General features: G+C 34.8%; 2 protein-coding genes across 12 annotated transcripts in view; both read left to right on the forward strand.

Moving 5' to 3' along the window:
• ROBO1 (roundabout guidance receptor 1) overlaps positions 1-16,559 on the forward strand; it is a 1,112,802-nt gene that overhangs the window by 814,480 nt on the left and 281,763 nt on the right. The gene's annotated exons all lie outside the window — the stretch shown is intronic.
• On the forward strand, positions 1,595-15,620 carry LOC109457246 (large ribosomal subunit protein uL1). Its single transcript, XM_074316843.1, is given in 2 exon segments — positions 1,595-1,669; positions 14,802-15,620. Coding segments are annotated over 2 exon segments (669 nt in total). The 3' UTR covers positions 15,396-15,620.

The following is a 16,559-nucleotide window of genomic DNA, read 5'->3' on the forward strand; positions in this document are numbered from 1 at the left end:
ATGTTTTTGAATTAGTGTTCTTGACATCTTTGGGTAAATCCAGATAGGAGTGGGATTGCTGGGTCATATGGTAGTTCTGTTTTTAATTTTTTGAGGACGCTCCATACTGTTTCCATCTTAGGAACATTTATTGTTATTTCTTTTAGCTGAAAGGAGTTGTTCACTTTTTTAAAAAAGGCTCTTACTATTAAGATTTAAAATTTAGATTTCCTCTTTTTCAATTTTTTTTTTATTACCAAGTCTTCCTCCTGATAATACACGTCATGAAATAAAAACACTCTGCTGGGACCTGATATTATTTCTACTGACCATAAACTTAACTGTCAAACTTGTCATGAATATTCTCCAGAAGTGAAGGAATAAGAGTTGGAGAACACCATGAATTTTATCAGACCTTTATGGCTCACAGTGCCGTTTTTTTCCTTCTGTTTTTTTCTTACTAGCTGTGAATTGTCATCCTTTGTATGTCAGTATATCCAGGACTAACACATATAGTAGTTTGTTCACTTCAAAAGGTCAATTTGGCCAAGGGAGCAAATGGAGGTTATAGTCCCACTGACTCTCTACTCTCTAAACCAAGTTTAGGAGGCTCTATCTCTAGGACAGGTCTAGTTTACAGTGTTAAACATACAGTGCTACGTAATGTGAGCCAGCCAAAATCTTGAACCCTTTTATAAAGTTCTTTGTCCAATTACTGCATCTTCTAATGTCACTCTGCTAGATTCACTCATTCATACTCTTTTCAGAGTTCTCGCCCGCCTTCCCCAACCCCACAAGAGATTTTCATAGTGTCCAGAGATCCTATCAGGGAATCCACAAGGTCAAAATCATGCATGGATAAAAGATGCATTCAAAGTTCCAGATAAAATGATGGATTTTAATATAACAGATTACAAATAATTTACTGATGTTTCAGATTCCACATTGACACTTACATTTAGGGAACTACCACATGTTGAATGTTGGTGTAGTATGAGAGAAGAACATTGACAATTATGTGAAAAAGCTATAAAAATACTCCTCCCATTCCCAGGTAGATGTACTTGTGAGGCTGAATTTTCTTCATGCATTTCAAAAGATAATATATCGCAACAGATTGAATGCAGACGTAGATAGAAGAATACAGCTATCTACTCGTTAAACCAGACATACTTTAAAAATCTGCAAAAATATGAAACACTGTTCTTCACGAAATTTGTCTGCAAATTATAGTTATTTTTCATGTAAATGTTATGCTGACCTACAATAGGGTTATTTTTACTTTGAAGTTAATTAATAAATATTTAAAATACCTCTCCATTTCAATTTCTAAAATAATTGTGTCATGGGTACCGTTCCCATAAATAGAAGCACTTTGGGGTCCTCAATAATTTTTAAGATTGCAAAAGGCTCCTGACATGAGATCATTTGAGAACAGTTGCTTTAAGGTATTAGAATGTCTAACATTCCTTTGTTAGCAATAATAGTGATGTTCCAAATATTGGACTGAATGTGCACATATACTCTTGGTCCAGGAGAATGGTGTACGTTAGGAAAAAGGAGTCCACCCCTCCTGTTTTTCAAGGATCACTTCAGTTTTCACATTTGATTCATCATGAGCCAACCTGCAGGTGCAGATGTGTTGACTCAACTCCGCAAACACGGAGAGAAGCTGCATCATAAAGGCCAAGTCAGTGGCTTTGGGGATGGTTTTAATTAACAGAAAGGCACTAGCGGTCCCATTTTGTGTGCACTTCAGAGTGTTACTTGTCCATTGAGATGGCTCACAGATGAGGCCCTACTTGAGTCTAGTTGAAATGCAGCTGTGACATATGCTTTTTAAAGAAGATGGGAGAGAGGAGTTTAGGCCAAATGATTCCCTGTGAATTAGGAACGATTTTACGGGAGAGGTTGCACAGCTGGTCTGTTCATAATGATTGTCAGAGCAAACCTAACATGGCCGGGAGAACTTCAGGATTCAGTAATAAGAAAGTTCTTGTGAGTGCTACCTAAGTAATCTACGTATAAAACAAAACACAAACAAGAAGAACCAAACCAAAACAAACACTCCCCTCCACATTTATACAGTTCTTACGCTTTGATTAGAATTATTCTAATACCTAATTCTAGTCAACATAATTCTAATCAAAGGGATGCAGTGGTTCTACCATCATACCTAGTCTTGACAGCTGTGCCGTTAGCTCGAGGAGGTGATTTATACTAGTGGTAAAAACACTGGCTTTGAAGTCGGTCAGACATTCTCAGATCCAAATCCTGCCTGCAACTCTTGCTGATTGTGTGAGGGTTGGCAAGTCACCTGACTTCGTCAAGGCTCGGTCTCTTCATCTAAAAATGAGTACTACTCTTAAAGATTTACTGTGAATATCAAAATATATTTAAGTGTGAAGTACAGTGCATTTTTCATGATGCATGCTCCATTATCTGTCACACACACACACACACACACACACACACACACACACACACACACGGTTCCAAAAAAATGTATATGGATTTTAAGAAAGGAAAAAAACTGTATTAACATTACGCTGATGGTAACCACTTTGAGCACCTCTTGTAATTGCAGAAGTAAAACATGACTTGTATTCTTTTGTTATTGGTATATATTGAATATTACAATTTTAATACAGTTTTTTCCTTTCTTAAAATGTGCATACATTTTTTTTGGCACCCTCTGTATATATCTGCCCCTTTTCCAAGGTATACTCAGCTACATTGTCGTTTTGTTTAGTGTTTTTTAGCAACAACACTTTTAATGTTTGAGAGATATCTTTATATATCTCTCTCCCTCGTCTTCTCTCCCCTTACTCCTGTCCCTCCCCCTGTCTCTCTCTCCCTCTTTCTGGAGTTTAAAAATCCCAATGCTGTTTAGATTCCAGAGGAGTACAGTATGTGAAGACAGAAACTAAAGGTTCATGTACTGGCTACCTAGTCATTCTCAGGGGAAATAGTAATAGCCTCTTAGGGCACCTTAGGAAGAAGTACTGTAGTCAAGTCAATTCATAATTAATGACAAAGTCTAATCTCATAATTTACTATTTTCAGTTTAAACAGAAAAATTTATTTTTCTTGCTGCACTGTCCTTATGATTTAATTACTCTTAAATATGGCAGAGGCAACTTAGGGAATCACATACAAATAAGGCCACAGGTAAAAATGACTATTGTTTGTACCATAGTAAATGATACCTCAATTGAAAAGAATGGGATTGGGCCGGTTTGAAAACAAACTTGAGACACAGATACAGGTATAATAGAGGGTTATTTTCATTAGTTCAATAATTGAGGGAATGGATTATTGACTAAATAAAAATAACCACATTTACATAAAATAGAAATTCCTCTATCAATTGTCGGGGTTCATTGTTTTGCTGAATTCTAATATGAGGGACGCAATAATATGTATGAGTGTGTGTATGTCTGTGGGTCTGTGTGTTTGTGTGAGTATGTACATACACAAGCCCACAGTGTTTGCGTTCTCTTGGATGATTATTTTCCAACTTGCCCCAACATTTACTAAGAGCATGTCATTCTGAGCTACTTTGAGAGCTTATTTATCCAGCCCCAATTCCTAGCAGATATACTAAATATAGTTTGGGTAGAGAATGAGATATTAATGGTTGGGGATTTTTTTTTGTTTTTACCCGTTACAACTTTGCCAGGGATAGTTGGAAGAGCCAGAGAAAGAATTAAAAATTGGTCTCAGTGTAATAAGCTGTTGATGAACTGGCTGTGGTGAATATTTAAAATGAATTAGTGTCATAGTACATAAAAGTTCAAAAAAATTAAATGTTCCATTTAGTATTGCTATTAACAATATCAGCACTTCTGAGTTTTTAGAAGTGAATTTAAATCTACTGAACTGATTCATACACTTTGAATTTGAGATATATACATACACACAAGCATACATATATGTGTATATATCTATATAACATACATACCCACTGATGATAATAATTACAGTCATCTAACAGTACAATTATACTCACATCCCCTAATATTTATTGAGTACCCTGTGCCAGGCCCTGTTATAGGTGCTTCATATGGAATCACTGTTACTTCATATGATTCTCTGAGGTATCCTTAAAGAACTGAATCTAAATTTGCTTACTTTATACTTTTTTTTAATGGAAACTAAAACAAGTGTGGTGTCAGTTTTTTCTCCTTCATTCAGATGCTTTTACATGAAATATGCCTTTGAAGTTAAGCTAGAAAGCAGGTGTTGGGCATGGGTGTGTTGTGGGACAAAGCTTCCAAAAGTAAATTAGACTAAATATGGAGAAAGTATTTAATTGTTCAGTAGCTAACACTTTCTGTTGGCAAAATTGAAAACCATAATATTTATGGTGTGTATGGCATTTGAAGTTAGAAAAGAGGATCCAAAAGAATGTACCTCATTGAGGATTATAGTAAGAAAAAGTTGCAAACTTTAATTATATTTATGATTTTAATTATTTGTATATATTTGAAGAGAGTTCTATTTCTCTTCACCAGATTAATTTATGGCTACCTCTTCCTTATGAAGTAATTCTTCAACCCTGTATATATAAATAAGCAATTTTCAAAAGATTTCCCTACTTAAATATAATGACATTTTTCTGTGACTTAGAAGTAAAAAAAAATAACTACAGGTAAAATGAAACTCTAAAGCTTGAAATATTAGGAAAATATGAGAAATTGTGCCTTTAACAATAAATAAATGTTTAATATTTTTCCCTTCAAAAGAAATTTTGTATTAATTTACCTTCCTAAGAAAACACAAAATGAAGATTTTATTACATGAAAAGATACCGTTTATGTACTCAACTAGCAGAAGAGAAGGCAAAATAAATTAGTTTACAGTCTAGAAATTTCTATCACTTAATCTTTGAAAATTAGACAGGGATTTATTCTCTATGGAGATAGTATAGATAAGAGAAGTCTTTGACTTAAACTGATTCTTTGATTTCAAACATGATTTGCATACTTAAATACACTTCTGTTTTACCGCATATTAAAAGTGTTAGTAAACATTTTAGTTCATTTAATTATTTAAGGCTTTTTTATAAAATTCTAAATATTTATTTCATAGAGCACAGAAAATATTTTACCGGTACAAAGGCCTTAAAAGTCATCAAAGATTTTCAAATATTAAGTGGCCATGGATTAGTAGGACTGAGTGATTGTCTGAGTTTTACTGCCTTTTAGGTTGGTGTTTGACAAGGATTCTAGAGTTTGAGATGGACCTGGAGTGCAGTATAAGAAAATAAACTGTATTTTTCTGGAGAGAACTATAAAGGACACTTATATTTCATGAAAACAATCTTTTCCTCCTTTTCTCCCCCACCCCAACCTCTCCAGTCCTAAATGATAGAAAGAAAACAATGGGAAAAGTGGCCACTGTAATGGAAAGATGGGCAATCACAAAAGTTATTAGTGTAGACATTTGATGGAGTCTAATCTACCTATGGAATACTGTATTCTGTCAAGAAAAGAGAGCTAATGCATCTTCTAAATATCAAAAGACAGGAGCCAATTTATGCCTGTCAGCCTTCACTTTTCACATATTTAAATCATTGCTGTTAGAGAAAGATACATTACTCCCATTGTAATCAAATTTCCCTCTTGATTTTAGTCGAAAATAATTTTAAAAGCTTTCTGACAATTTAAAAGAACATTTTAAAATAAATGGCATTATTTAAAAAATCCCTCCTGGATACTAAAAATTATCTATAATTAGTAGTAAGTTTTAATGTTTTCCATTGCTTCACTTTTATATTTACTGTATTTTAAAGTAAAATTTCTTTAAGGCATACTCCCATCCATATCTTTAAATCGTTTTCTTTGTAAATGTTGAAGAGTTGTGTAAAACTTTTGCTGTCTGTAAACTTTACATTATTATTATTAATTTTTTGGCTGAATGAAAATCTGTGATGATATTTCATTGGTTAATTAACTTCCTACTATTTGCAGGTGTGGAATCTGCTGTGTTCCTGATTGTCATGTCCTAATGAAATTGTGGGCTGGGAGACATGAATGTGGATATTTTCCCTACCCATTATGTTTCTTATGCAAGCAATATATCCTAGTTACTTCAGGTCAGCATGACATTGTGTGTAAAATTGCATACTGCATTGGACCAGATGAGACATCGCCATACACTCCTCATGAGAATGCAAATTGCCACTTATCTGCAAAAGATTCTCACAATAAATGAACAAGCAATTTCTCTCTCTGTAGTGAGGCTGTTAATGTCTCCATGGATAGATAATGAGAGAGAGATAGATGCGATGAATAAAGGTGTTACATTTCATTTTTCTATTTTACTTTTTTCTTTTTTTGTAATTTCTGTCAAATTAATACTATAATAGTATTTCTTTCCACTTGCTCTTCTTTCCATTGAACATGACATTTATGTTGGAGAAAAAAGATAATGTTTTTGTTTCATGTTGGAAATCAGTTAACATACTTTCTAAGTCAAATAATATATTTTTGTTTTCAAAGATAATATAAAAATCAATTTGGAAATATTCCATTCTCAGCACTCAAAAATCACAGGTGAATATTTGCGTGCTTAAACATTCATTGATATACCCTCATTTTTTAAGCAAGTGTATACGTGAAAATAAAATGAGTAGAAACTGTTATTCCTGAAACTGATGTTTTTGTGTAACTAAATCCAGGAAAATTTTTTCAATGTTTAAGATTTAATTTTAAAGCATAATACATTTATTAATATAATGTTTTGGTTAATTAGGCAGACAGCATTTTTATTAAGAACACCATGCAAGTTCTTTTATCAGATCTACAGTTTAAGAACTTTAAAGGTTTATATTCTTAGGCCTTCCAAATTATTCTGATTGTTCGATATAATAATTTAAGACCCATGAATCCATACACATATTTTAGAGAATTAAATATTTAGCAGTTGCTTTCTAGTTTACGTTCTATGTTTATGATATTGAAAATGATAGAAATTATGAAATAATCCTAAATTTATTAAGAATTTAATTGGTGAACCATGTTAAATATTAACAGCTACTTGTTAATATGTTGGTATTGATTCTGTCTTAGAGAAGTACAATTATGTGTAACTGAACTTTCTTTTTCCCTTTGGTTGAGACCTTAAATTAGCATGTCTTCTGGTTTCAGCATTTTTCCTGCAGCACAGATCGTATTTCTTACTGCCAAAGCCCAGAAATAATAGCCTCACACATCCAGAGTCCCTAAGGCTTTCCTGCCTGGTACCCAGAGAGCAACTGCAGTGTTCGAAACTGTGTGTATAGACAAGAAGTCCTAAAGCAACAGCGATGCTGTTGAAAGCAATTTCATTTCATAATACAGTTCATAGTTATCTACATTTATCTCATTGTCTAAATTCCAACTGCTAACCTAGCATATTGACAAATTTTTAGAGGTTGCTTTTGTTCTATAGGGTGTGTGTTTTTCTATATGATGTTATTTCGAAAGAAACAATCACTATCTGTAATAAATAGGCAAAAAAAAAGAGGACTAGTGATGAAAAATCTGTAAATATATGCTATCATTTGCATTTATTTTACTATTTAAATGAAATTATAATGTTTAATATCAGCTTTTCAATATAAGATCTTTACTTTTAAACCATGTTTTTTTGTTGTTGTTTATAGCAGTGCCATATTTATAGTTAAGAAAATTTATGTTCAGAGAGAAAACATTCCCAGTTTTCCAAGTTCCTATATACTGTCTAACACAAAAACAGGAGTACGTCAACTAGAACCAAAGTCTATCTTGAGTGCAGTATAACCTTGCACCCTTCCATTGATTATTGAAAAGCACAGGAATAACTATTGACCAGGATTTTAAAACACATTACCATTAAATAACAATCAATTCTGTAAGTTGCTTAATAAGGTTATTACAGTTTGTGTCCTTTGCAGTTAAAGGTATCCACACCTTTAATGGCTGCGGAGTATATGAAGTCGCCTAGCATGACATTTTTACAGGAGCTGAGATTTCCATCTTCAGAAAATGTGCTCCTCTCTTTAAGTTGCTCCTCAGCATCTAATTGCTTTAACTTAAAAACGAAGGAGAAAAAAAGAGTAGCATGTTTATTCTATGATCAACATAGATCAAAAGGATACTTAACTGTTTTAAGGTTGAGCCAGTTAATGACTCCAGAATTTGGTGAACATTGGAGTACAAGTCCTGGCACAGAACGTTGGGATTAAATCAAATGAAAGGGAGAGAAAGAACAAATGTGCTGGCTCATAGATAATGCCTGGCTTTTTTTTGGCATGCCACACTGTTGGTGCCCCTGGATTTCCTATTCTCTTTCTCCCTGCCAGTCCCTGGTCCATACCCACTTCATCCTTTGGTTTAAAAACATGAATAACATTTATTTAAAAACAAAAAACAGAAAAATCGTTTTGGAATTTATTTATTTATTTACTTATTTAGTGTAAAATATGTACTATTTCTTTTTGTATTTTTGTTTACTAACTGTAATATGTCACATCTGAGTTCTACCATTGACTATGTAAGTTGCACATTAACAAGCGTTTGGTATATCCAAGTCAAAAATCTGAACATTCAGATTCCTTGTTACATCATCTTTTTGTTCCAACTGAAGAATTAGGATGTATTAGTGACATCCTGCTTTAAAATTTTTAACAATGGCCATATAAATGTGATTCATTTTACAAATTTATTTTAAAAACATGTCAGCATTAAATAAATGTTATAGTGGACTACAAAAAAATTAAAAGAAGTACAATGATAGCCCTTTGAAAATATGTCCTTGGCTTTGCAGGCTGCTTTCATATGAACCATACTTGCACCGTAAGAGTTCTCACTCAAACGGTATTCGTTAATTTAAGATTTTAATTGAACATTTTTTAAGTTCTACAAAGTGAACTAGTGAACAAAATTAACCAAAAGACAAATATACTCACTAGTTGGGATATACAAAGATACATAAGGGCTATTCCCAGGCTACCTCCCTGGAAAATTGTTTTGATACATTTATAGTTCCCAGACTTATCTGTGCCCTGAAATCACCTGGAGGGCTTATAAAAATACTGATGCTTATGTTCCCCCTCAGAGATTGTGAATTAATTGGGTTGAGGTGTTACTTTGGCTTTGGAATTTTTAAAAGATCCTAGATTATTCTATTGTCTAACCATGTTTTGAAATCACTAGTCTTAGACCTTCAAGATCTAGAAAAAGAAGCATGAGCTACTGGTCACTTTCACAACTACACCAAATTGTTTCCTAACAGAAACGTATCTATAGATTGTAGCTAGCGGAACCTAATGTGTATGTGGGAGTGTATGTGCATGCCCCTTGTCTGCACACACCATAGAAGTAAATCATAACAGTGTTGTTGTCATTTCGTACCTTTTCTATTGACTCCATCAAGTTGTCAGGTAAGAATTATCTTTGTGTAGGCAGATGCGTTCGCTGTTTGGGTTGCTGGTGTACCTACCTGTAGCAGGTAATTTCATGCTAAGGAATTCTCCCTTATCCTCCCCCACTTTTCCTCCTGTGTGAATACAAGATGGATAAATATAATAAATCGACTAGGAAAGCATTTATAAATCCTTGATGGAATTATTACACTGACCAATATTTTAAAATTTACACAAATGGGAACATTTATTTGGCACTTACCAGAACAACCCTGTCATTTAGTACTATTATCCCATTTTACAGCTGAGGAAACTAAAGCGCAAAGGACAACATAATCCTCTTTGGGTACATTCTTTTATTTCATATCAAGTTAAAATTCCTGGTACAATCAACATACCTATTTGAATAATTTTCCCTGTTTTAATAGGGAGAAGGAACCATTTGATTATAATGAATCTTGACAGCCCAGAACATAATTGGCCAAAACCAGCTGTTTCTTATAGTCGTAAGTCTCTGAAGGTTTTGATGTCTTGAGCAGTTGAAGATATGGGAATGGTGATGAATAATTACTTTTATCTAATAGGATTGATTAAACATTCATTATTCCCATCTTTGAAATTTTGAGGATTGCTCCTAAGTATATGACAAAAGTATATTTATTTACTTTTGACATCCAGTATTATTTTATGTTAGTTTCAAGTGTACAGTGTAGCGGTTAAGCATTTATATAATTTATGAAGTGATCCCCCATAAGTCTGGTACCCCTCTGCCTCTATACATAGTTTTTACAATATTATTGACTATGTCTACCGTACTGTATTTCACATCCCCGTGACATTTTCTTTTATTTAACAAATCTTACTGGCATTACCAATTCATTTAGTCTGTCTTCCCACGTTGTTTTTTCCTTCAGATTTTCAGAGAATTGACTTGAATTTACATCTGCTTTGGGGTTTCTAGGACTGTGTTTTAAGTATTTACATCAAAATAGCAAGCAGGTCAGTGCTCTCCTCTTTGGCTGAATCCCCCTGATTTCCTCTGTGGAGAGTTGGTGGCTTCAACTAGAACTCTGGTTGCTGGCACAGCAGCCAGCGCCAGGGACGCAGCCACAGGCCCAGCCAGGACTGAAAGGAGTTGTCCAAGCTTCCTTTGCTGTGAATGATAGATACTTAAGTTTTTAGGAGGGTCCCAAAGGAGAAAAATTCACTCCTGTTGCCAGATAGGTCATTTGAACCACATCAAATGTTGTATCCAGATTTTGGTTTTAAAATATGTGATTGTTATTTCTAAAAAATGGCTTTTGTTTCCAAAGAAATTATGTTGCAGATTAAAACAACCATTAAAACACAGCCACTGTTTTTTTGCTCAAATGACGTTTACTGAATGAACTTTTGTGATGATAGTGACAAACCCTGCCAAAGCACACATGACCCCCCATTCCCTTCAGAAAATGTTGCTTTTTAAAACTGATATCGTCATATTTGTGGTCATCAAGTTAAACAAGAGAATATTTAATTAGTGCAATATGACTGATTTTTAAATTTATATTTCATTTTCTATTGGACTTTACAATTTGTGTCACCTAATAAAACGGGATATATATGATTGTCTTTTGTATGAAAACCTTTAAAAATATAGTTCATAAGCAAGAATTCAATTTAGAAGATTATACCGTTCTGAAAAACAAGAGAGTCCTTTTTCATTGATTACAACAACCCTCCCTCCCCACCTTGGATTTCTTTTTTTTCTCTCTCTGCCCTTTCTTTTTGATGTTTAAAATCACAGCATTTTCTTAATTCTGCTGATCAAAATAATACATCCGGCCTTCACGGAAAGCATGGATGTTTGTAACTGTAATTGTCAGCAGAAGTGTTTTTCTGACTGCTGCAGGGAACTGATTGGTGTCTGCATTTGCACCCCTCCTACTCCAAACCTCCCCTCCCCTCCCCCGCTTTGGTCTCAGCTTCCAAACTACCAACTTGTTTCTTGTCAAATGCATGTTGGGCTCTGTAATAAATCACTGATGAACAGCCAACTCTCTATTTCAGAGGTGCATTGATTAATGTGGTTCTTCAAGAATGGAACAATGACCCATGTGCATATGTACAACAAGGAAAGCTCCTCCGCAGCAGTAGATAGCTTTGTTCCTGTGCTCCAGCCTCTCTTCTTACAGTGCTCTCTTTCTGGGCTTAGCACCGCACCTCAGCTAATTGATTAACAGAACCTTTAGGCTGCTTGAGGTGGGCCTAAAACAGGGATGTAATCAGAGGTTTAGAAAGACTCCAATCTTGTCTTTGGGGATTCCTGCAGGCACATATGGCAGCCACAATAGACAGACCAGCAAGCATTCTTCCTTTTGGAAATTTTGGTGGCTTTCCATGATAATTTGCTTCTGTTGTATGATTCTTTTTCTTTAACCTATCTGGTTGTTCTGTAGTTGACGGTTATTTTTTAAGACAAAAAAAAATCATATTAGATTTGTCTTCTTCATTGCCTGTATGTTATCTTCCTGCTTTTTACTGAAACCCATTTTCTATTTAAAAAGTTGTTCATAAATACTGAATATCTATCTGTGGGCAGTTAAAAATATAATCACAAAATTTTGATCTCAAAATGCAACTGTTTACCCTTTATCTAATATCTACATATCTTATTTTTATAATTTATCAGAAGAATGTACAAATATTAGATAAATATTGAATAGTATTCAGTATTGCTTATATTTTCTGTATTGTTTATTTTTTGAGTACAACTCATATATTTAAAATTAAGTCAAAATATATGTATAATAGTAATAATGATGGCACATTACTTGCCATTTTCACTTATTTTTCATAGCTTTGAAATTTTGTCGTTGTCAGATTATCTTGGAAAATGAATGAGGTGTTGGCTGAGGGAAATATTAATGTGGATTCCTTTTTGGTCTGCTAGAACTATGTTCTTTTAATTTGACCTTTGATTTTTGTAGATAAACATACTCTACTTTTTTAAAGGTAAATAAATTGTGATTCTGCTAAGTGTTGAAAAGATGAAACATTTCTGGCAAATCTTTATCTTCAAGTATTCCAGATATTTTCCTATAATTTTTTTAAATGAGATCTATACTTCTCTTTTGATGAATAGGAAAGCTAAGAAAAGCAAGTATGCCAAAGTTAAGAATTGGTGAGCAGTGGAAAAAGACTGGAGCCCTTTTGTTATCTTTTGTGTACTATTTTATGATCTCTAGGATTCTCTCTTACAAAAGAGAAGTTTCTCATACCAGATCCTGGAGGATAATCTTTCATACAATAACGTTTTGGGGTTAGTCCATTTTTTTGTACTGTCAAAAAGAGTTTGCTTCTATGAACTAGGAAAAAAAAAAGGTAATTCTTCGTTTATAAAGGAGCTATTTATCCCAAAATATAATACATTGTTTTAACCTTGAAATTATTTTGTCATTAAAACTTATGGTGGTTCATTCTTAAACCTGCTGAAGAAAATTATTTATAATTTATAAATAATAATACTTATACATGAGGCATGAAATTGGTATTAAGAAACAGCTTATACTTGCGACCTAGCAGTGATTGTGATAAACATTCCAAGTTGTAACTTGAGATGTTAAGAACACATCTCCCAAGGAGCTCTGCTCTGCTTACCACAGTGTGAGTGGTGATGGGCATGAGTGGAATGGGAAGGATGGATGGTGCAGGCATTCTTTGCTCACTCCAGAACGAGGTTTCCTTTTCATGAAATCCCGGGGACTAATGGGGGAAAAGCAAAGGGCAATAGTAGTTGACCTGATGGAGTAGAGGACTGGGGGAAACTTCACTCCTGAAAGTGGAGTGGGAAGAGGAACTCCTATGAGTAGAGACTTAAGGAAACTCTGATGTATAAAGTAGCAATGGCCTGAAATAAACGGTCCAATTAGACATAAAAATTAAAAGAAGTAAGCTGTTCAAAAGCATGAACTAAGCACTTTTCTCCACTGATCCACCTACTGAAAATATTGCAGCCATTTCACTTAATTGATTTAAAGTGAGGATTTTCAGTCCTTCATTTGGTACTCAATAATAGCAGTGATGGTGATGATAATGACAAACATTTCTTGAGCAATTACTATTACCATGCAGTGTACTAAACATTTTATATAGGTTCCTACAAGTACTCCACATAGTATAATGCAGCAAGTATATTATTACCCTCATTTTGGATGAGGCTCAGAGAGATTACATAGCTTAACCAAGTTGATTATCTGGCCAATGTCAAGGTCAGACTTCTCACACTGGATCTGTTGGTCTTCCAGATTCCATACACACTCTGTTAGTCTAGCTGAACAACACCTAAATAACCAAACTATATTCATTCCTTTAGTTTAATCTTATACATTCTTAGTCCCCAAGAAAATGGATCTTTCCATAGTTCCAACAACCTGCCTATTATTATTATCAGGTTTCCAGTATATTTTCTGATACATTACTCACTTTATTCTCACGTGCTGAAGACACAACAGTTTAAGCATAGAGGTGGCCCTAATGGTATAATACAGACTTTCATGGAAGTGCAGTGTTCAATATTTTAAGGGAAAGTAAACCCTTTTCCTCATGACTTTATCATCTCTGTGGCTCAGAAATATCATTAACTTCACAGTACATGGATTTATATTAAATACAAATGGAATCTAATCATACTTCTACAGAGTAAGGATCCTATGCTGTCTCTGAACAATTAAATATGTATTTATGTTTTACATCTTAGGAAGAATTAGGAGCTTTACTAATAGTTTAGTTATACACTTAAAATTGTCATCGTATTCAAAATAAAATTATAATTACTGGTGAGCGTTAAAATATTTCTGTATTTTTTTTAAATTGGGGAGTGTTGGGGAACAGTGTGTCTTTCCAGGATCCATCAGCTCTCTGTCAAGTCGTTGTTCTCAGTCTAGCCATGAGGGGCGCAGCTCAGCTCCAGGTCCAGTCATCGTTTTCAGTCTAGTTGTGTAGGGCGCAACTCACTGGCCCATGTGGGAATCAAACTGGCGACCTTCGTGGTATGAGCACCACACTGTAACCACTGAGCCCACTGGTGGCTCAGCTCCAAACTCAAGCCGTTGTTTCTCACTGGTCCATGTGGGTATCAAACCGGCGACCTTGGTGTTATGAGCACTGCAGTCTAACCACTGAGCAAACCGGCCACCCCAATATTTCTATACTTTTTAAAAATAATTTTGGACCTTACACTTAAATTTAATTTTCATGTCACTTATAATTATACTAATAAAAAAAACTTATCGTTAAGAAAGGCTCTAAAAAGAAGTACAAAAAGTGCCTGGAAACACTCTATATTGCAATCTCTTATAAATACATTGTAATAAGAATGAAGAAAGAGCTCTTTTCCGGTTTTTGAGGGGTGAGGCACCGTGAATAGTGGAGTCTCCACGACACCGTCTAGGAGGTGATACGGGAAGTCCTGCTCAGAATTCAGCATAAGCACTGGAAGTTTTTGGAGATCAGCTTGAAGAACTCTGACCCTCAGAAGGATGAATGCTTCTCAGGCGGGCTCCAGCAGGCTTAAATCCACTCCGTACCCCACGTTCTATGGTGTGTTCTGGGGGACCAGCAGCACTGTGACGAGGCCAAGGCTGCGTATAGCCCCCTCATGGACATTGAGGCGCTGAAGAAACTCAAAAAGAAAGAGAAGCTGGTCAAGAAGCTGGCCAAGAAGTATGATGCCTTTTTGGCTTCAGAGTCTCCGATCAAGCAGGTCCCACGCATCCTGGGCCCAGGCTTGAATAAGGCCAGCAAGTTCCCTTCCTTGCTGACCCACAATGAGAACATGGTAGCCAAAGTCGATAAAGTGAAATCCGTAGTCAAGTCCCAGATGAATAAGGTCCCATGTCTGGCAATGTCTGTTGGCCACATGAAGGGGGTAAGTGATGAACTTTTGTGCAACATCTACTTAGCTCTCAATTTCCTGTGTCATTTCTCAAAAAGAACTGGTAGAGGGGTGGCCGGATGGCTCAGTTGGTTAGAGCAGGACCTCTGAACAACAGGGTTGCCAGTTCGATTCCCACATGGGCCAGTGAGCTGCGCCCTCCACAACTAGATAGGACAACGACTTCGAGTTGTTGGGCCCTGGAGAAACACACTGTTCCCCAATATTCCCCAATAGAAATAAATAAATAAACAAAATTAAAAAAAAACAAAAACGAAAAAAACAACAACTGGCAGAACGTCTTGGCTTTATACACCCAGAACACCATGGGCAAGCCCCAGTGCCTATACTAACGCACAGCTTAATAAACCATGCTGCTACCAAAAAAAAAAAAAAAGAAAAAAAAAAGAAATAACACTGGTAGTTAAATATACATGTCAGTTTAAAACATTTCAGAGATTAACTTTTTAATGTGACTTCTTGTGAACACAAAAGCTAAATAATATGGGACTACTTCAGTGCTGATTGTAATGTCCTAATTCTGGAATCACAGATATCATTAATATTGGTGAGTTGATATTTCAAATTAATATCTCACCTTAGTTTGATAATTAGTGTTTGATAAATTTGATATTTTAAAGTCAATTTAGCAATAAATATCAAACTATAAAATAACCTTTTTATTGAGGTGAAATTTACATGCAGTGAAATGCATAGATCTAAGTGTCCAGTCCAATCTGAGTATTGATGAATGTATACACCCTTGTAACTATAACTCTAATCAAGATAGAACATGTCCATCATTCCAAAAGTTTCCTTATTCACTTTCCCAGTCAAACCCTATCACCCAAAATAACTACTCTTTACATATTTATCACAGTAGATTGGTTTTGCTTTTCTTTAATTCATATAAATGGAATCATTCAGTATATGCTCTTTTGGTATGGCTTCTTTCACTTACCATGTTTGTGAAATCCATCCACAAGTTTACATGCATCACTAGTTCATCCTTTTATTACTGAGCACAATTTCATTGTATTAATCTATCACAATTTGTTTATCCATTCTCTTAATGGGTACTTGGATTGTTTCCAGTTTGAGGAATATTATGAATATGCTGCTAGAAACATTATTGTGCAAGCAATTTTATGGACATATGTTTTCATTTCTTAAGGTAATAGCTGGAGTGGAATTCCTGGGCTGTATGTTAAGTGTATGTTTAATGTTATAAAAGAGAAACAAACAAAGTGATTGTACCATTTCATCCTCCCATCC

The sequence above is a fragment of the Rhinolophus sinicus genome, linkage group LG01 (assembly GCF_036562045.2).
Source record: "Rhinolophus sinicus isolate RSC01 linkage group LG01, ASM3656204v1, whole genome shotgun sequence".
Lineage (NCBI taxonomy): Eukaryota > Metazoa > Chordata > Mammalia > Chiroptera > Rhinolophidae > Rhinolophus > Rhinolophus sinicus.